Source organism: Triticum dicoccoides, chromosome 4A (genome assembly GCF_002162155.2).
Source record: "Triticum dicoccoides isolate Atlit2015 ecotype Zavitan chromosome 4A, WEW_v2.0, whole genome shotgun sequence".
NCBI classification, from domain to species: domain Eukaryota; kingdom Viridiplantae; phylum Streptophyta; class Magnoliopsida; order Poales; family Poaceae; genus Triticum; species Triticum dicoccoides.
The window spans coordinates 600764869-600787839 of NC_041386.1; the positions used below are offsets into that span (position 1 = coordinate 600764869).

The 22971-nt window shown below is 45.8% G+C and overlaps 1 protein-coding gene across 1 annotated transcript in view; it reads right to left on the reverse strand.

The window, feature by feature from the left end:
* The window catches only part of LOC119283755 (cytochrome P450 89A2-like), a 10917-nt gene extending 2118 nt beyond the window's left edge, over positions 1-8799 (reverse strand). Inside the window, exon 1 of the mRNA XM_037563169.1 lies at positions 7692-8799. Within this exon, the coding sequence (XP_037419066.1) occupies positions 7692-8799 (1108 nt within the window). The remainder of the gene's footprint in view (positions 1-7691) is intronic.
* Between the last annotated feature and the right edge of the window lie 14172 nt (positions 8800-22971).

Genomic DNA, 22971 nt, shown 5'->3' on the forward strand with positions numbered 1-22971 from the left:
GGAACGAGGGTGTCGAGGATCGCCGAGGGGTCGAGGGTCGGGAACTAGGGTAGAGGGTCGAGGGTCGTTAAGGGGTCAAGGGTCGAGGGTTTCAGGGTCGAGGGTTCGAGGGTTCTATAGGGTCGAGGGTTCCAGCAGGGTCGTCTAGGGGTCGAGGGTTCCAGGGTCGTCGAGGGTTCGAGGGGTCGAGGATCGCCGAGGGGTCGAGAGAGGTTTCCTAGTGTCAAAGTATTGAAGAAATCCATGCCTTCATCATTAGCCGGAAGAAACCAGGGCATGTTGGTACGAAGTTCTGCAAAGTTGTTCTGGAATGGAGTCCCGGATAGAATAATCCTCCTTTTGGTACAAATTCAGCAAAGGCCTTCCAAATAGCTATATTCGGAAGGCTCTTGCTGAACTTTGTACCAAAAAGAGAGTTATCCTATCTGGGACTCCGTTTCAGAACAACTTTGAAGAGCTTCGTACCATCATGCACATGTTACTTTCGCCTAATGATGAATACATGGTTTTGTTGAATCCTTTGACACTACGCAACCTCCCGACCCCTCGGCGATCCTCTCGAACATGTGAGGAAGAAGAGGATAAAAAAATAAGAGGAAGAAGAAAAAAAAGAGGAGAAGAAAGAATAGAGGAGATCTTCTCCTCTATTCTTTCTTCTCCTCTTTTTTTTCTTCTTCTTCCTCTTTTTTTATCGGGAACGAGGGTCGTCGAGGGACAGTGTCGTCGTTGTCGATATATACCCCCTCCCGGTAGCTTTCTATGATTAGGTAGCTAGTTGTACGTTTGGCACTAATATATCCATCTGTCATGTTTGAATAATAATTGCCATGTTGTAAATATTTGTAGAAACTATGGACACCGCCCGAGACGAAGCAAAAGAAGCGTTGTTGAGGGAGATAATCGCAGAAGGAAGTGATGCCGTCTTGTTGTTTCTCAACGACACCGATGGTCTGGAAGGAGAGGGTGAACAAGCTGGCTACGGTGACCTAATGCCGGTGCAAGAAGAAGAACATGAGGACGGCTCCGGTGACCCAATGCCGGTGCAAGAAGGAGACCGTGATGACGGCTCCGGTGACCGAACCGAGTCCGGCCAGTTATATATATTAGTTAAGCCTATGCTGACTAGCTGATTGATGCATTCATTGTTTTGGTATGTACACATATTAATTAAGTCTTTGTTCTTTTTTCTAGCCCTCTGGATCAAGCACAACTTCGGTAAAGATACGAGGCCCGAAGAAAAAGTTGAGCTCGGATGAAAAGCTTGAGATCACAGCAATTGCGCCCGACGGCCAACCTATTGAACCCCTCCGGACAAAGAGCGTATTTGTTGCTCAGTGTGGGGTTCTGGTTAGGGACAAGATCCCAATAAGCATCCAGCAATGGTTTAAGCCAGCTACAGAAGACCCTGAGGTGTCTTATATCAATGATATGCAGAAAAATGATCTTTGGACTGAGCTGAAGTCAAATTTCACCCTATCACCAGAGGATAATCCAGAGAACCCAGTTAAAGAGAAATTAATCAAGTCTTTTGCTCTGAAGAGGATGGCAGAACTATTCAGGAGGTGGAAGAAAGAGCTGAATAAGTTTGTCGAAAATAATGAGACACCAGAATTCAAGGGCAGATATGAGAAGATGAGAGATCACTAGCCCGCATTTGTTGCCCACAAGACATCGAAAAAGAGTAAGAATATGTCGGCGACAAACAAGCAAAATGCTGCAAAGAAGAAGCTTCACCATCGCACGGGGTCAGGTGGCTACCTCATAGCCCGGCCTAAGTGGTCCAAGATTGAGAATGATCTGGTTCATAAAGGGATCGAACCAGAGACAAATAACTGGCCAGACCGTTGCCGGACTTGGTTCTTTGGGGCTGGCGGAACCTTGGACCCTGAAACAGGGAAGTGCATTTGGACGAACGATCAAATGGACATACCGGTCAGTAAGCTTAAGCAGTATATCGAAGCAGCGCAGGAAGGGACATTCTTTCCAGACAGAGAGAACGACGAGCTCACAATGGCCCTCGGGAATCCTGAGCACCCTGGACAGACACGCGACACGCCAGGCTCCATTCCGTGGAAGGTTGGGTTTCCGGACGCAGGCGGTTACAAATCCCATGAGAGGAGGAAAAAAGTGCAGCAGACCCAAATGCAGGCGCTGCAAGCAAGGGTAGACGCGATAGAGGAACGAGAAGCAAATCGCAGCAAACGTACTGCCGAAGCCTCCCCCGAAGCTACCCCGCCATCTCAGCGCAGAAGCAGCGTGGCTTCCACCGAGCTGCTTCAGCCGGAGCATGCCTTGACGGCTCCTGCCAGCTATCCCGTGGATGCTATCACGGAGTCTCAAAATTGCCACCTTATGACGCAATGGATGAATTTGAAGGTCAAGGCGGCTGTTGGCTCTGTTTATCCTACTGAACCCGACGCAACGTTTCACTGCCGGCCGATTCCAGAAGGATATGCTAGGGTGATGGTGGATGAGATATCGGAGGGATTTGAGGACCTCCAGATTGACCACCCTACCGGTGAAGGGGAGACTCGGCTGGGGTCTGCTTTGAAGACTCCATGCCTATGGCGGAAGGAGGTCATCAACCTTCCGAACTGGACGCCTCCACCTCCCCCTCCTCCTCCGGCGAGTCAGGGCACTCCGCCTCCTCCACCGCCTCCTCCTCCGGCGAGTGACGATCAGGGCCCTCGGCCGGCTCCTTCTCCAGCGCGTGGCGGCACTCCGCCTCCTTCTCCGCCTGCGCCGACGCGCCCGAGCAGCCAGCCTCCTCCTTCTCCGCCTCGTCAGCAAGGGCGGAAGAGACCTGCCGCCGCTCCAACAGCTCCGGCGCGTCGTAGTCCTTCTCCTCCGCCTCTTAAGCAAGTAAAGAAGACAACCGCTCCGTCTGCTCGGTCGGCGTCTAGCAGTACAACCAGAGGCTGGAGGACATACAGATTCGGTCCTTCTCTGAAGACTCCAAAGAAGTTACCATACGAGAGGACCCAGGAGGAGAACGCCGAGATCACACGAGAAGAAGTGAGGAAATTCTTTGAAGGGGTGAAAGCAAAGAAACATCCACCTCCGGAGGAGAAGGTAGATCGGGTGAAAGTGAAGCGCACTCTGGCTGCCCTGACAAAACCACCGAAGTCTGATCCGCCGAAAGGAAACTATGAACGCATTATTGGAAAGGAATTTGCCGAAGCGGAGCGGTCGAGAAGTACTGTCAGTGATCTAAGGTTGAAAGAACGACGAGCTGGGAAACAAATTGCCCAGCTCGGCGAACAAGCGAAGCAATCGTGCCCCCCGCTCAAGGTGCCTAGCCACAACGTCGCTAATGATCCGAGGTTGGTGCCCGGTTATAGCAATCTTGCAGATTACCTGCCGGACGAAGTACATTATGAACCCATGGAGATGCAGATACAAAGATACGAGTACGGGAAGCCTCTCGTCAAAGATGAAAGATCTCTATCAACGATGATGCGAAGATTGCATGATTGGTACTTGAAAATCTGCAGAGACTCTGGGGGGAGGAGTACTTTGTATTTGTAAGTTAAAAAGGAGCATGACCTCGTTGGAATTGATTTGTTGCCTGTTCCATTTGAGGAGTTCTATCAGTTTTTCAATCAATTGGCCCTCAATAAAACAACGGTCGCCTGCTACTGTCTGTAAGTAGTACTACTTCTGTCATTAAGTTTCTCTATATAGCTTAGCTCTTTCATTGCATGTATTTATAATCATCCTCACTATATTATGCAGATTGAAGATCGTCGAATTAAAGAAAAGACAAGTCGGTGATATTGGGTTCATTAACACATATCTCATAGATGCAACTCAGGTTAAATTTCATGCCGCAGAAACCGAGGCTAGCATGCTACAATCGTTGATAATAAATCAAAACAAAGATATAATACTCTTTCCTTACAACTTCAAGTGAGTGTTACTGTCTTGTGCGTATTCGGTTTCCCTTATATATTAGTCAAGGTTATAGTAATGTAATTGATGAGTTATGCATGCGTGTGCAGTTTCCACTATATTCTCCTACATATTAAGTTTGAGCAGGGACTAGTAACCGTCTTAGACTCAAGACGAAAAGATCCCAAGGACTATGCAGACATGACTCAAATACTCGAGAAGTAAGTTAAATCGATCATTATCCACCATATCAGCAACTTTGTTCATTTCCTGATATATCAAGTAATTGTTTTCTTTGTCCGGCAGGGTTTGGAGAAAATTCACCAGAAAAGCTCCGGGACTGCCGAAGGAGCTGCAATTTAGACACCCAAAAGTAAGTACTAGCTATAGTAGCATTTTAAGCGCATCTACTAGTCATTCAAGCGCTAGTTTCATCAATACCATTTGACATTCTTGCTTATCAGTTTGATTAACCTCTATTTCTTGTAAAGTGGTTGTGGCAGGAACAAAGGAATGATTTTTGTGGATACTATGTTTGCCAGTCCATCCGCCACACGACCTGTGAGCGGGGCTACACTGACGAACAATATGAAGTACGTAAATAACAACATTCACAATTTTATTTTATTACCATCATTTGTGTTGAGTTTCATTCATTCATATATATATATGTATTGACCCCCTTCTTTAAATTAGATGTTTCGGAAGCGGGATGAACTCCTAGCACCAGCTCGCATGCGAGCAATTCAAGAGGAATTGGCGGCATTCTTTCTTGACCACGTGATCCCTGAAGACGGAGAATTCTATGTGGACCCTGAGTTCGTATGATTATATTTGTAAGAGATAATTATTGTATATATGTAGCCGGTAGTGTCAGAAAGATATACGAGAACTTGTTGTTCGACCAATCTCTCGGAGAAAGAGAGGTGGTCGATATCACTTCTCTCTGTATGCATATATGTTCATCACGATCTTCTGTTTCCTTCGTTTGCTTACTAGCTAGCCAGCGTGTCTAGTCCTCTCTATACGTATGTATAGTACGTAGCGTCGACCAAGCACGGACATAAGAGATGACACTTCTCTTTATTAATTATAGCTAGCTAACACAATATATGAAACACCTAAATTAACCCCCCAAAACCCCCACCCCCCCCTTAAAAAAAACAAAAACCCCAGCCACAGAAATGCTGACGCGTGGATGCCTATTGGTCCCGGTTGGTGCCACCAACCAGGACCAAAGGGTCTCCTGACTGGGCTCTGCGCACTGCCCACGTGGAGGCCCATCAGTCCCGGTTCTGGATTGAACCGGGACTAAAGGGTCGGGGCATTAGTACCGACACTTTAGTCCTGGTTCAGGAACCGGGACTAAATGCCCTTACGAACCGGGACTATAGGCCCTTTTTCTACCAGTGCTCGATGATCATCATCAAGGCAAAATAGGAGGAGGCTGTCGCTCGACATGACATTCTGTTGCTGTACGAAAACTGCTCTGGTCAGTGTATTAACACTGAGAAATCTGCCATTGTGTTCTCCCCCAACACGGAAGCACAAGCAAAGCAGCAGGTCAAGGGTGAGACTCGGATAGAAAGCGAAGAGTGGATCGATCGATATCTCGGTCTGCCAGTCCATGTGGGGCGATCTCGCAGGCGGACGTTTGCTTATCTGAAACGGAACATGTGTGGACGATTCCACGGCTGGCAGGAAATGCTCCTAGCGAAGAGTGGGAAGGAAACTTTGGTAAAGTCAGTAGCGCAAGCCATCCCGGCCTTTGCGATGTCCTGCTTTGATCTCACCAAAACGTTTTACAAAGAGCTAAATTCGCTGATAGGGAAATTTTGGTGGAGCCACCAGGATAAAGAAAATACCATGCATTGGTTAAGCTGGGAAACGCTGACAAAGCCGAAGGCAATGGAAGGATTGGGTTTGCGGGATATGCATAGCTTTAATATTGCCATGCTATCCAGACAAGGATGGCGACTGCTTCAAAATCCGGACAATATGTGTGCAAGAATCCTAAAAGCTCGCTATTTCCCTCATAGCAATATCCTTGAGGCTATACCAAGGGATGGAATATCATATTCCTGGAGGAGTATACTAACGGGGCTGGAGCTGGTAAAAGAAGGGATCATTTGGAGGATAGGGGACGGGTCAACTGTGAACATTTGGTCCGACCCTTGGATCCCAAGACCGTGGTCTAGACGGGTAATCACTCCGCGAGGAAAAAATATACTTACTCATGTAAGTGATCTGATCGACCCAGTGACTGGTTCATGGGATGAGCAACTTGTCAGGAAGTTCTTTTGGCCGGATGATGCAAGGCATATACTGCAAATTCCACTACGGGAAGGGGTAGACGACTTTGTGGCATGGCATTTTGACAATAAAGGAAACCATTCCGTCAAGAGTGCATATAAGATGCATGTCCATCTAGAGCAGCAGAACCAGCGTGGAGTACCTGGGAGCAGCGACGGGGTAGCCGGCAATCTGGACAGATGTGATGATAAGTCTTGGAAGAGGATTTGGAAGTTGCCCACCCCGCGAAAGATCCAAATGTTCACCTGGCGCATCAGATGAAGATGGAGCTCATCTCTTTATCAAGTGTAAATCTGTGAAGATCGCATGGAGAGCCATGAGCGTGGAGAGGATAAGAGTAGAGCTCGAGAAAACCACGTCCGTGCATGCAATGCGGGACTTTTTGTGGGGGCTAGATGAAAAAGTGCGTGTGCAAATCCTTACCTTCTGGTGGCATTGGTGGAACAACAAAAATAAACTCAGGGAGGGTGAGCTGGGTGTTCAGACCACGGAGTTGACACGGCGGGTTCTTTGTAATACTCAGGAATACCTGCAGCTGTTGTGCGGAAAACTGGCAAAACCAGCGCTCTGCAGATGGCAACCACCAGCACCGGATATGGTGAAGATCAATGTTGATGGCGCGTATACCCCGGGTGATACCTTTGTGTCCTGAGGGGTGGTCATCCGGGATTATGCTGGGGATGTGATGATAGCCCGAGCAGGCCGAAGAGAGCACGTCGCCAACCCTTTTGCTGCGGAGGTTGTGGCCATGGCCGAGGCTGTGGACATGGCGACCGAGGTGGGGGCTCTCCGTGTGATCTTTGAAACGAACTCACAGCTCCTGCATGAGGCACTGGACCTAACCAAAGTGGACTCCTCGCCGTTTGCGGCCATCATAGAGGATACGAAGCTTCAACTGAAGATGTGGTTCTCTAAACAGTTTATTTCCGTTTGTCGTTGTAGTGCAAACACTGTAGCACATGAACTAGTGAAAATCGGTCGATCGTGTATGCCGAATGATAGAGTCGGTTGGAACTCTGATGTACCGCCCGCTGTGGTTGTCTGTGTTTCGGACAATTTGCCCGTACATCGTTAAGTAAAGAATACACATGAACGAACATAGGAAGTCTCGATGCGTGGACCCTACCAATACACATGAACAAACACGGACGGGTGAAACGCAATCGCGCTACCGCGGCGTCATGCAGGCCCGGAGCGGGGTCTTTCATCACCTTGAAGAACCCATCCGGCTCGCTGAGGTTGACGCCACCCCCCGCCAGCGGCGCCCACTCGAACTCACGTACGAGCGCCGCGGCGAAGCTTTTGATGTACATCGTGGCGAGCCCTCCTCCTGGGCACGCCCTCCGCCCTGCGCCGAACGGCATCATCTTGATCTCCTTGGGCCCCGGCACCAGGCCCACGCCCTCCCCCTCGCCCCCAGCAAGGAAGCGCTCCGGACAGAACGCGTCGGGGGTCCGTCCACGCATTCTTGTCCCTTCCGATCTCGCCCAGGTTGAAGTGCGCCCGCATCCCCTCTGCCGGCACGGCGCCGGGGCATCCCACGACTGCGGCGACCGCCTGATTGGGGACATCGCGCAGCGCGAACGGAATCGGCGGGTGGAGTCGAAGGCTCTCGAGCACGACGGCGCGCATGTACTTCATCTGCCGGACGCGTGCCTCGGACAGTGCGCCCTCCACGGCGTCCACCTCGCGACGGATGTTGTTCTGGACCTCTGGCTGGAGCACGATGTGGGCGAGGGTCCACTCCATGCTGGACACCACAGTCCCTGGCCCAGCACCGAGGAACTCCGAGACAAGGCTCACCAGCTCGTCGTCTGTGAGAGGGCGAAAGGTCTTCCCACAGGCTGTGTCGTCGTCGTCGACGGGGACGCGGACGTCGAGGAGCAGGTCTAGATATGTCGGCAGGCCACCGCTGAGCCCGAGATGACGGTTAGCGTTCCGTCGTGCGTTGATCAGAGGGAGAAAAAGCTCAGCCTGCCTGCCTCGGAAGGCAAGGAACCGGCGCCACTGTCTCCAGTGCAGCAACTTCGCCGTCTTGGAGCCGGCAAAGTCCTTGGTGCCATCAACGGCCAGCACAAAGGCCTTGAGCAGGCCACACATGGCGCGAACGTGTCCGTCGTCCACGCCACCACCGAAGCACGTGCGAGCCACTAGCGGAAACACGGCCGCGTTGAGGATGTCTCGGACGACAATATCACCGCCGCACCGGAGGCGGAGGTCAGCAACGTGGGCATCCATGGCCTCGAGGCGCAGCGGGTCCATGTGTCCAAGACGTGACGGGTGGAGGACCGCGGCGTTGAGGGTGCACCGGAGAGCGCGCCAACGCGGGCCGTAGGGCACAGAGGTGAGGTTGTCACTATGACTGCGGCGGCACCCGCTGACCAGGGCCACGGGGAATATGTTCAGCGGTCGATTGCAGAAGGCATAGGCGTGGTCGATGAGCGCCTGGCGGGCGATGGTAGGGTCGCGGATCTCGATGATCGGCTGTTGACCGTCGTGGACGGCCAAAGCCCAAGCACGACGTCGGAAGACGGCAACTGCGCTGATGCAGAACAGAAGAGGAAGTAGCAACATAGTTATTAGCTCGTATTCCATGGTATGTATCTGTATGTGCGTGCCTAGACCATGGATTTCAATTTCAGTTTCAACAAAATTTCAGCACCAACTGAAATCACTGAAATTCAGTGAAATTCAGTTATTTCAGTTTGCATTTCAGCCAAAAGGCCGAAATATTCATTTGAATTTAATTAAATATTTGAAATTTTCGAAAAATATTTTAAAAAATATTTGATTTTCTGTGTACTACTGAATTTGCTGAAATATTTTGACCGAAACGTAATATTTTAATGTCTACTGAAATTAATGAAATTCAGTGAATTTCAGTGAAATCTCACTGAAAGTGAAAACCATGGCCTAGACCCCTGGACAGTGATTGAGAGCTAGTAGTTGCTGGCTTTATATAGACAGCTAGCTAGATGTTGCCCACAGCAGCCGCCATGGTAGCATGCATATTTCATACTAGAATATGGTGGCATGCATATTTTATACCAGTCGCCATGAGAGCTGTTGATGAGTAGTATTTTTTCCGATAAAGGCAGCAAAAGATCACACTGATACAATTCCATGAGCTTACACCCGACCTTTGCATAGTTACGCTACACGTATAGCCATATAACAAAAAGAAAACAAAAGTGGGTACAATATATATGCCTCGCTACCAGAATATGGCGTTTTGCCGTGTGCCATGGACTTTGCCGAGACCTTCAAGCAGGCTCCCTGCAAAGTCTGTTGTATGCCGTGAGCCCGAGAGAACACACTCGAGGCTGCGCTCGGCAAACCTGGTAGCCGACCCTCGGCCAGAAAGGGCCATTGGCAAAGAGCACGACACGTGTACGTGGAAGCCACCTTTGATGGAAGGGAAATGAGGGTACCCTGTTTGCTGACTATTTGCAAACGTTTAAAAAAAATTCCCGCACCACTTTTTCCAGTGAATTTTCCAAACTATTTACAATGTTTGAGGAGAGTCATGTGGATGGCTCTCGGAAAACCTATTTTAATATATTTCTCTCCCTTTTAAAACTATTTGCCGAGAAGTTTATACATGACACTCGGCATCACCGTTTCCATCATTTTCTTTGTTAGAGACCTAAATCTCCACATAGTAGGGGATGTCTGGATTTAGATTGGGACGCCCTTCGGGTGCCACCTTGGATATGGGTCAGAGTGCTCCTTTACTTTTTCGCACCTTGGCCGAGCGAGGGTCGTCGGATCTCGCGATTGAGGAGTTACTGCTACGAGGATCGACGGAGCCGATCAGGGGTGGATTAACAAAGAGGGTGGCGACTATTGGGGTAGATGTCGGTCGTAGAGCATAGTAGCAAGCTTTCGATGATGGCTGGACAAGCCCCGCTAGGCCCGGACAACTCAAACGGGGCTCCGATTGGCTTCGGATAGGTCCAGAACGATCCTGACGAACTTTCGGTGAGGTCGGGCCAACTTCGGCAAGGGTTCGGCGAGGTTCGTCCGGGACCGAGGTGGATGGAGATAGACCTAGTGGCCAGAGGGAGCCGTGGTAGCTCAACGGAGTCTGATGAGGTCCCACAATGACCGGCAAGGCTCTGGCGGGCGGCGCAGGTGACCGGTGGGTGCGGGGAAGGACGCAGGTGGCCGACGGTGGTGCAACCTAGTCTTGGTCGAGGGTTCTGGCAAGGTGGTGGTCCGAAGGTTGGCGGCGGGTGTGGCAGAGGGGTGAGATGAAGCATTGCGATGGTGGCATGGTCGAGGCCGGTATGGCAGGCAGCTGCCCTCCCCACTCCACTCTCCTCACTAAAAAATGAGGGAAGGAATAGTGGGAGTGTGGAATGAAGCCACCAAGTGCCATCCTAATGAGGGTTCGTGCTCTTTATATAGTGCAAATATTCTAACCTATATATCTAGCACTGAAACTCGTCTAGATAAATTCGTCTCAGCGACAAGTAATATTGATCAAAGCTAGTATCAAACTCCATCGATACTTTTGAGGTGACGCAATATCGTATTTAAAACCATGGGAGTTACCATCTTAGTGTCGGCTGAAACTATTTCGCCTGAAACAGACTTTGTTAACTGACTCCAAATCTCATATTTGTGCTAGTGCACATCCTGTCAACATAATCTATCAAATAGTGGCCAAAGCTTTAAATGTTGACAAAACTTTTGTGCAGAAAACAATTATGATTTGCGAACAGGAGAGAGTATCATTGTGTTAAATATCTCACTAGCTTTCTTTCTGTTGGTGCAGCTTAATTTGAACTGAAAGGGTTATTAGTCCTAGGGAAAAGTATTGTTCTCGTCCCTCAAGTTTCTCGAAAGTATAGAAATTATCCCTCAACTTCAAAACCAGCAAAACTTAGTCCCTCAACTAATTAAACCGGATAACCTTAGTCTCTAGTACCGCTTCGGATGGTTTCATTGATGACATGGAATGGTTTTGACCCTGGTATTCCGAGTTGATTGCCACCTCATCATTTATTTTATCTCTCCCCTCTTCTCATCTTTGTTCTGTTTTCCTATGCTACAGGAATTTCGTCGGGTAGTTGATATGCACACTTGTGGGCTCCTTTTGCTTGCGCTCGACGGTCTTCTCCTGTTGTTGCTGCCTTAGATCAGAAGATTGGAGAGACATGAAGAGTTGGGAGGAGTTGGCGGGTAGCCGGGCTGGGAAGACGAGGTGCGGCGAGGCCAGCAGGGCCGTGGCGGAGCTGTGCGTGTGGCCAGCAGCGCAGGGGCACGCGTCCGGTATGATATTCGGGCACCTTCCCCCTCCTAGCAGACACCTTGAGGTAGCACTACAGGTCGCGAGTGCGCGGCTAGAGGAGCATCACTTGTCCGTGGGGGACCTACATGGCTCCCTCCTATGTGCTCGAAGTGGAATAAGCGGCTCCTCGCTCGGCTACGATGTGAGCACGCCTAGCGTGATGCTCACGCTTAGCCTGGCGTTTGCATCAGGCAACGCCGATGCGACATGGCATGGCATGGGATAGCCTAGCGGCAGCGGAGCACGGTGAGGCTGCGGCGGCAACACGCAGCAACATGCAGCGGTGACACACCTGGTGAGCAGCCGCAAGGCTGGCGGCGTTTGTGCTCGCGACGCACTTAGCAAGCAGTAACGATGTGCAGCGGGCACGACAAGTGGTAGCTCAGTCCTCAGTACACGCGGCGCCCATCGGACAACGGAGTGCAACTCGACCAGCAAGCACGGACGGGGGTACACATGAGATGGTAAGTAGACGGTGCTAGCGAGCATGGCTTTCAGCGCCGCGTGACCAGCAGGCTCCACTTCATCAATCCAAACCACCTGAGTCAGTTAAAATCATGGCACGTCATGAACGAAACCACCTGAAGCGGTACAAAAGAGTAAAGTTATCCGGTTTGAAAAGTTGAGAGACCGAGTTTTGTTGGTTTTACAGCCGAGGACCATTTATATACTTTCGAGTGTGGAGGGACAAAAGGTATACTTTTCCTTCATTTGTATTAAGCATACATTCCTAGTCAACGAGTCGAGCAAGCTAATTACGTGCAGAACGTAGGTGAGTGAGTCAAGTATGAGTACTGCTTCTGCACGCACTTCTACCCAACTGTTACCGTCCAATCGCTAAATACCACATAGGCCGGTCCCAAGATTGCCACTATAAATTTGGCCTCCTCCATCATGTTCGCATGCACTACTTGTTTTTGGCCGGGCTAGGCAGAATCGAGCGGTCGTGGGCATTGCCTTGCTGCATGATTTGAGTCACTATAGATGAGTAGGCCAATTATTACTACGTGGCTACGCACCTGTGATTGGGAGGCAACAGAAATCTGACTAAGTAGTGCAAGACAGCCATTTGCGCTAGTAGTCCGGGAACACCTTAAGAATAGTTCGAGAAATGGTAACCAAATGATGCATCTTGCTGTTCCTTGTGGTTCCCCTTGGTCTAGCAGCAACCCAACAAGGGCATGATGATGGACATAATAAATGCTAATTATTAGTTTCTCATGTCACGGTTCCCTTGGGGTGGAATGCCCCAGATTGTTTTGGACCTACTTATTTGGATATTCATGTTTTTCCCTTGAGCAAATTTGTATCTATGGTGCATTCTTACTGCTATTGGTAGTTGTAGGATCAATCATTTGATAAGTTATTTTAAAATAAAATATATGTTAAATGCTGGTGTATTATTAAATGCCTTTTCACACTAGTAGAAAAAGGACCTTTGCTTCAGTACATTAGTCTCGACTACAGTTGGAACCGGGACTAATATGAGCATTAGTCCCGGTTCCAAGTTTCATGGGCGTCAGAGGATCATGGCCACCTTAATATATATCAAAGCAAGCAACTAAACCCTATTGCCTTAATTTTCTTGTTATCACTCAAATACCCAACTCCACTGCCCTCTCATTTGTGATAACCATCTAGAATAAATTTCACTTGTACTCAAAGAGACCAATAAAACACCACCTTTGGAAAAAAGAAGACCACAATCATGACACATGCTATATTTCATTCGGTGGTCCTCCCTCCCATGCAAAATATATTGCTTAGATTTTTTAAACATCAATCCTTCTAAATTGTAACCAAGTTTATAGAAAAAAATTTAACATTTCCTAGAATACAAAGTCAATATAATTAGGTTCATCATAACATACATTTTCAGTTAATTTGGAAGTCTATAGCATAATGGAATATATCTTCGACTCTGGTAGTGCATGCACAAGAAAAAACAACAGATTTCCGATCCGCCATCATAAATGGGATATCAGTCATTTTCTCACACATTCACAAGTCAATCTTGAGTCGGAATCCTTACTGCTGGTTCATATAGTCATATGTATGTTGATAGAATTATAGGAATAATGGTAAACCCCTAAAGCATCACCACACCAACTGGTTTAGTGTTCTAACAGGAAAAAAACGTTCAAGAGTTCTTGCTTCATCCACTCCACTCTGGGCGACACAGGTGGCACCTACAGCTGCCACCACCCAATCCCCCCATCGCCGCCCCTCCCCTCAGCGTCGCCGGTCAGCCTCGCAACGGACAAAACTCTGAGCGTTGGCCCAGGTTTAACCCGGGTTGGTTATACCTGGCAATAGTGATGTTTTTTTACATTATTAGCTTGTTGAGGGCATTGCTCAGGTATGCTCGGACAAATTCTTTAGGATTAAAACCTTGATTATAGCCTTGGTGGTTGGATCAGGTGACGGTGGCGCTTGAGCGTCGCTCCTTTCCTCAAGGCCTTGATGGTTAAGAATCATGTCTTCCATATGATGTCATGAGATGTTAATGTGGATATGGTCATTGTTGTTGTTTGTCGATCACGGATCTGACCACTTTAATTTTTTTCTTGCATTTGCATAGGTTTGCTCTTACATGACCTTGCTATTTGGAGGCATGTTTTTTGTGTGCGCGTTTGTGTTGGTTGTGTGAATTCTAACAATGCAGATGTTGGGTGTGTGCGTTCATTGTGGTTGTATCCCGTTGAGGAACCATTTTAAGCCAATAAAATCAATCATTGTTGAAAAACTAAAAATAATAGATAAGTTAGCTGCAATTGAAAAAAGAAGATGTGAGTTGTTTGTTGGTAGGTGATGAGTGCATAGATAAGGGACTTTTTAAGATAATATTACGAAGCTTTATTAATTCGTCGCAATGTCTCCGTGCTGAGTGCATGGTGGAGATGGGGAGCTCCGCTGGATTTGCACGCGACGCTCAAGGGGAGGGCCACTCCACCGGGCCGAAAGGCCTTCGGCATGTTCACTCACCACATCCTCAAGAAAGAAATAATCTGTCTCAAAAAAAAAACACCGGAGTTTTTCTCGGGGAAGCATCCATCTAGCAGTTTGATTGTTTAGGCTACATATGTGTTTTCTCCGTGTCGATCAAGCCAGCCTCACCTACCTCTCTCTCTCTCTCTCTCTCTCTCTCTCTCTCTCTGTGTGTGTGTGTGTGTGTGTGTGTGTTTGACTCTATACAAACTCTTTATGTTCTTGATGTTGATTGAGGTACGAGAATGAAATAGGAAAAGAACTCATCTACGAGCAACATGTGCAATGAGCCAACGTAGATGGTGATTTCGAGTCACACTAGAAATGCGACGATTTGGGACCATAAGTTTTATATGTAACAAACTAGCCCGGGCTGAACTTGGGAGCACGATGAGCTGGTGATCGCTGGTGTGGAACACAAAAGGTGGACAAGCTGGTGTGTGTGAGGATCTACTTCACTGATTTCAGGATTAGTCTCAATGCCACCACGTTCTAGCATGTTCTCCTTACTCTTTCCAATAGACTAGACTCTCTGGCACCCCTTTCGGATCCTCATTTGTATCTATAGATTAAGTAGGCTAGTGTCTGCTGGCAGCAGAGTTAGGCTGCATATTGCCATCTCCAACCGTTCCTCCCATCGTTCTCCTGCAAAGGCACCTTCTCAAAGCACCTATTTGGGTGGTGTCTATAGAAAGCCCAAACCCGGGGTAGATGTGTTAATTCCAAAAAAATAAAATAAAATTGTTGGGTTCAACTCTAGCCACTTACGCTTAGTACACTGGACACAACTAAACTCAAGCAATGTATCTTTCTTGATTGAAAGCATGATTTATAGGGGTGTTACTTAGGTGAATGGTGAAGCATTCAAGGTGCGCAACTCATGCATGCATCAGCCATGCAGGCATCTATGGTCAAACGGGATCATACATGCACCCGGTCAAAGCAATGGTTAAACATCACTTCCCAAACGCGTTGCAGTTTTGCTAAAACTGAGAAATACTTCAGTTTTGTGATACTTAAGTTTTAAGAAAACTTTGTTGCCAAACTAGGGCTAAAGTCCTCCCAATCGGATAACTAGCGATCGCTACACACAACAACAAAAAAATGTTATCAACCAGGGGTCGCTACAGGTGAAAAAAAAACATTCGTGTCACATCATATTGGTACAAGCGGAAATAAAACACGAACAAGAAAAAGGCGATGCACTTTCAGTGGGAGGAGACGTTCACGTCGATGAAGAGGTGCTTACGGTGACTTCGTAAATCTTAAGATGATTTGCCGGCTGAGTCTATCGAAAGTGCTCATAGGGTAGGACGTGCGTGTGTGTATTCATAGGGATGAGTGTACGCGCGTACGTATGAGCGCTTGCGTCTGTACTATGTTAAAAGAAATATGAACAAGAAAAAGAGTAGGAACAGTTCAACCACCCAATCGGGATTAGGAAAACTCGTGATCGGCTCGTTCCTTCTCTGTTTCCATGTACATTAATTCTTGCCGCTGGGTATATACATGCATGGTGTACATCCTAACTTTTACGACACCGTGACCCAGTAAAGAAATGAATAAACATATTTACATATGTAGCCTTTTCCCTACATTTGTTTCCCGTTTGTGGGGAGCTACAACGGCAGCAACAAATCTGGCCCTGCACATCGCGTGCAAGCACACACGTAGGCGTTGAACAATGAAGCCGACGAGTTGAATGAGGCGGCGAGCTCCTGGCAGCGCCCCCTGAGCAGCGCAGGCGTACGTACTAAACATAATTCCTCATGGGAAACCAAGATCGGACGATTGTGTGCTACCACAGAAATTACCAAATAATAGAAATATAATCTGGTTAGTCAGCTACATATATATACTTTTTCCACATGAGACATAAGGGTCAACTAGCGGTCCCCTAATGGAAGTGGCATTTTCAGAACGATAACACTCGTTCCATGGCATTATTAAAACAGAGACTAGATTGATGGCATTCTTGCAACGTTGAAATCGTTTGATGGTATTCTCAGAATTTCCTACATCAAAACCCTCCGGCCGAGCAGATCTATAAGCTCATCGAGGTCCACATTTATCGATTTGTAGCAACTCCATTAATAGTGTTCGAGTGATCTTCATCTACATCTTACATGTTTCAAACCTGCTGGCCCACATCGCCTGCCGAACAAATAAAAATCTCTTTTGAATCATTGCAATTGTGATTGACGTGGAATCGTGAAAACTATCCTTGGACAGTTGGTCATCAGCTCAGAACACACACATCGAAAGATGGACAGAAGTCACATGGGGATAAGATTGGGAAGTAGCCTACCAAACTAAAGTACCCATCATCAATGATGTCACATCAATGATGGACGACTTAAATGTGGATTCTAAATCAATAAAATCAATTATGATAAATGTTGGGTTTAGTGAGAGCGCATCTTAAAGTCAATGTGTTTAACTTGGTAAGTGAAGATTACTTATGAACAATGTCTAGTGTATTTTCATAATTGGTTGTAGAGGTTGGCATATGGTTTTCACCCACACACAGGATTGTTGTAGAGATTGGCCAAGAAAAAGTTCTATCGCAAAACGTCTGGTAAAACCTTCTCAATGTATATCAATAGATGAGCATATCTTGTTTGGATGTGGTAGACTAAGTTTTTGTGGAGTGGCATGCAAGAGATGTTGGGTTCGAGTGAAACCCTCTTTCCTTTTAGGACTTTGCTGCCATTCAAGGTTCGGATGGCTTCTATTCAAGGATCGTCTTAACTCTAAGGCCAACCTCTTCCGCAAGACCATCGTCCCCGACACCACCTGCGCCCGGTGCACCGCGCCATATGAGAATGCCACACATATTTTCCTGTTGTGCCCAGACTCTGTTACCATCTAGGCAGCCCTACAGCTCCCTATTCCCCGCCTCCATCGACGATATATGGGACACCGCCACACCGCCTGGTCAGGATGACGACATTTGGCCCTCGGTGGCGCTCACTATAGTCTGGAAGATCTGCAACTCCAGAAACACCTTGGTCTTTCGGGAGAACCGCCACTCCGCTCGTGTAACCTTGCAAAATATTGTTCATGAAATTACTCTTTGGATTCCTAGATTTACGGCTACTTTTCAGAAGGTCGGCACCATGTCATGGCACCAATACCTCTCCTCGCGCGCTAGCGCAACTCTGTAAACTGGCCTTTTGGCATTTTGAGTAATGCATTCAGGTGGAGACCCTCTCACCCCTGGTGATTGTTCAAAAAGAAAACTTTGCTGTCATTCTAAGTGCTAGAACGGGCAAGTCACGCCATATAATTTGGATTATCTTCGTGGGCCAAAGGAAGCGGTTTGGCCGATTCGAAATAAGTTTAAAATTGAGGCTAAATTCCCCCGCCAACATGGTGATGTGTTTTAAATCAACGATTAGTTTGCAGTAGGCGTTCATTGATGAAAGCTATTCTGCTCTGGCCCGGGAGGAGTTCATCAAGATACTCCAACGATTATATGCCCAGACCTTCGTCCCCAGGCTGCATGGTGATGGTGACGCCTGGTTGTAAAGCGTTGCCCGTTTCCGGCTAGTTGTTGGCAGCTCCTTGCGCTTATTAGTATCATTGCCATTGTGGTCGTGTGTAACACCTTCAGATGGTCTCTCCGGCATTGTTTGTCGTACTCGCATAATGGATTTTATTAATTTAAAACCGGGCACGTGGTGCCTTCTATATATAAGAAACACCAGCAACACATCACCCATACCAGCCTCAACCCTCTGCTCGCTGAAGAGTATACCAAATATGCAGCCTGTGTGGGCATGAGTATATAAGCTGCATCGTGAGAGTTATTAAAAGCAATACTATATATACACAACCAAAGTGATCAACAAAGGTCGTAGCTTCTCTTGAAGTGGCAAATGGTCCTCTTTGGTTAATTTTCTCATATTTTGAGGGTGTGGGGACCGTTCATTGCCTTCCCTCTTGGTTACGTCTTTTTTTCTCATTAAGCATGGAGCAAACATAATAACTACATCTTCTACAACGTTATCAAAATAAGACCCCTATAATATGATTGTTGATAGAGTCAAAAAAAAAATACAACACGTATTAAAACATGCCTAACATATTGCCAAAGTAGATGTACCACATGCGCTGACTAAGCAAACATACATATACTTGGAGCAAAAAAGGCTAAAAGGGTCATATATTATTAAGAGATATTATCCTGTCTAAACAATAAAGGGTCATATATTATTAATAATATTACACCAAATCAAGCCTAACACTTCGCTATGGCACGCTAAATCGCTGGAGGACGGCGTGCCCGACGCGGTGCTCCCGTTCTTGGTGCTGCACAACTAAGCACGGGCTGCTTGTCCCCCTAGATTAATTTATTAGGTGGACAATTAAGCTAAGTTCATAGGTTGTAATTAAGGGGTAGCATTTTACACATGCAACTTATCTTAATCAGGTCACTAGGTATGTGAAATGCTAATCGAATCACTGCGTACACCCTTAATTAGCTCAACGAGGACACGGTCATTTGGGTATGACATTTTGCACGACGCACACGTTAGGATACTATGCTAGTACTACCAGGCAGCAAGTAAACGGATGCTGAACTTGGACAATGGCACTCTTTGTGGAAGGTTCGATTGAATCTCTGGTCAGCAGTCAAACTCATACGTACCAAATTAGAGAGGGCGATGGAAAAGCTCAATGAAGTCTCTTACAGTTTTCTTTTTGCAAACAGACTGTGTCAACATCTTGCCAAGTGGACAAATACGATCGTGCGTCACAGTAGACCAGTGACCGTATATATATGAGTCCACACGCGTATTCCGTATTCGGCTAAAACTGCCAAACTCGATGGAGTTCAAACTTTGAATTAAGTACGTATTATTTTTCCACACACGATTCCAAAAATTACATGCTAATTACATGCTAATTACATGCTAATTACATGATAATTACATGATAATTGAACTGGATATGGTCCTTTTTCATGCTAATTTCATTTCTCATTAAATTACATGGAGCTTCTACTAGGGACGGTACCAATATGGATATGTTTTACCATGTTCAGTTTTATTAGACTTGATGGCATATATAGTTGGGCACATTGTGCTTGATTAAAATACTCAATGGCATTAGTCGCTTCTTTTCAACTTATGTTGAGCTATCCCTTCAGAAGAATAAAAGCAAGAGAAATATCGCACTTCATGAATGATGCTTTCTTATGAAATCTCACACATAATTTTAGATCATTCCAATATTTTACGACAGGTGTAATCTTGTATTCTCATTATTTTTGGAACATATCTACTCTCTCTATCAGAATTGAAATGATCACAGCTAAGTGGATTTCATGTATGAAGACAATCTTATATCCTTTTCTAGTTTGGTTGTGCATGAATAGTACTAATTACTATATGCATATATGTGTGTACAAGAATGAAGAATCAGTACATGTATGTCCACATATTCAGTCTGTATGGTAATTGGCCTTGTCAAGAAGCTGGTTACACAAATCTATATTAGTGATTGAATGGTTTGCTTATTTCGCTTAGTAAGTCCACTTTATGTAATCCTCCACTTGATATTTATTTTTGTTCTTTTGACTAGAGATCAGAAGGAAGACCTATTCGTAACACCACTGGTGTGCATTCACTAGAGGGAGCTAACTGATCTCTTACATGCTTATTTTGTTCAATTCAAAAAATTGTGAGCATCAAGCCATGTTTTTTAACTAAAGAGAGTAAAAAAAATGGTGGCCCAAGATTAAAAACTAGTATTAGCTTATTGCAATTTGGAGCCGTTGGCAATGCCTTATCATTATTTTCTTGTAAATGCTATGAAATATAGATGGAAAGCTTAGTTGACCATTGTGTAGTTAATTTTGCAGTATTAGAAGAAATACAAGTGCCTAAATTCATAGTTGGTAGCCTCAAATGTTATAGAATATCTGTAGTTATTGGTAAATGTAGTAAATCAAACTGATCTTTTTTCCTTTTTTCAACTTTCCTCTTGATGGCATTGTGGAATTCGTGGGGTAGTGATAACACTTGTGATATTATCTTCCTTTTTGCATGCATTAATTGTTCTTCGGTATTCGTCTTTGTTACTCCTGTTCAATAGTTCCGGGTGATGCCTACGACTGGTGGCCTTGTCATCTACCCAAATACAACTGTTATAGCAAAATTGACTTCTCTCGGGCTAAAGAAATACAAAACTTTAACAAAAGAAGAAACTTGAATGCTGCTATTGCCGAAAATCCTCTAACCTGTAGCGTACTAAGAACTTCTAGACAATCAGATTCAACAAAGATATTTTGGCAACCTAGCTGGTTTGATAAAAGAACTCCATTCAGAACAGCTTGAGCCTTGGGAAATCTTATCTTTAGATAGCCTTGGTTTGGATGTAGGAAGGTCTTATTACCAGAATCATGTATGATGAATACAATTCTATATAGAATGGGTTGCTGTAGTGGGCTACTCGTTAAGGTTTAAGATTTGTGGAGTCTAATCTTGTTTGGGGGTTTTAGTTCATATCAGTATAATTAACTGGTTATGTTTTCCGATCCTCTTCCGTTCTCATTTTTGAAATATTTTTTGCATATATGTTGTCAACAGTGTCGTTTGACGGTGTATGTCAGCGTTTGGCCCTGAACAAAATGGTTTTTGTTTAATCATTCGGTGATCTGGTGTTTGATCATGATGTTGATGTTTCCTTTTATTTTCCATAAACAAATACTATGGTTTCTACTAGAAATTGATTTCCCCCTTTGCCATCGAATAGAAGTTCTCAGCACCCTGGTTGTTTGAATCATGATCTGTTTTATTTTTACATTTTTTAAAATGCTTAATTGTTAAGTACAGTAGTCAACAAAGAATAGCATGATTTAATTTAGGTTTTAAGAAATTTTCAGTTTTTCTTAATTGCATTGTATGAAATGCCATATTGAGTAGTTCGACAGAACATACCACAAAACATACTATCTTCCACAGCTAATTTAGAAATCTTATTTGATGTACATGTCATTCTTAGCTCTCCATTATTTGCTTTGTTGTCCGGTTTCCATGGGTGGATTTACATAGAGCCATATAACCATTCCATTCTTCTACTGTTGATGCTAGTTGTGAGAGTTGTTCTAGCAGCACATCCGCTGACCTTTATTTGTTGAAAGCACGGAATAACTTTCTCCCATTAATGATTTGCATGCATCGGTGATGTCTAATTCAAGTTGTATGTTTGTAGAGAACCAAGTGCCCTGACCTACGCTATAGAGAGATCATGTGAAAACAAAGCTGAAGTTTTTGCTCGGGATGAGAAGGAAAGTAATCTTCGAGCAACAGTAACCTGTGTTCATTGTTGTTTTTTATGTTTAAGTTTATCTATCTTGCCTTAATTATAATGGTCCATGTAAATATACTTGGATGAGTTGCCAACCCAGTAGGAAGTTTGCTTTATTTTTGGTGCTACCGCCTACTTTCTTGAAGCATTTGATGGCGTCGATCACTGGCTCACTTAGAACACGAGTTAGTGGAATTTTGTGATAAGAGTAAGGGTTGAGAGTGAGCGGGGTGCGGGTTGGAGTTGGCCTGTTCAGTAACAATTGTCTTGAGCAGAATATTCTTTCTATTTTGGAAAATGTGGCAAATTGCATTTCATTAGAGATGGCTTTGCTGTAAATTGCATGAGTGAGAGGTTTGTATTTTTTTTCATCAAATCGTACAACTTTTTATCTTTGTATAGAAGGGTAAAAGTATTGGTAGGTTCACTCAGGAGTTAATAACGGACACGATGGCGTGATTGAATGGATATCATATTTTTATTTTGTGGTAATGCATGACATTCAACTATATGTTACAATGTGACAAAGACTCATGAGACATTGGATCTGCCTTCTTGGGTGTCACGGGCGGCGCACGCCTCCTCGCCCTGATAACGGTGGCGGGGAACTCCACCTTGGCGGTCCGTGGTGAACGTACGGTGTAAAGGAGAGAGGGCGTCATGACGAAGGTGAGCTGGGCGTCATTCGGCTTTAAAGGAGTGGGCTCCAGCGAAAAATATCCAGCTACGGGCTGCTTCTCCCTCTGGATTAACTCATTAGATGGACCATTAAGCTAAGCTTGTAGGTTGTAACTAAGGAGTAGCATTTTACATACTCAACTTATCTTAATCGTATACCCTTAATTAGCTCAACGAGGACACGGTCATTTGGGCATGACATTGTGCACGACGCACACGTTAGGATACTATGCTAGTACTACCAGGCAGCAAGTAAACGGATGCTGAACTTGGACAATGGCACTCTTTGTGGAAGGTTCGATTGAATCTCTGGTCAGCAGTCAAACTCATACGTACCAAATTAGAGAGGGCGATGGAAAAGCTCAATCAAGTCTCTTACAGTTTTCTTTTTGCAAACAGACTGTGTCAACATCTTGCCAAGTGGACAAATACGACGTGCGTCACAGTAGACCAGTGACCGTATATATATGAGTCCACATGCGTATTCC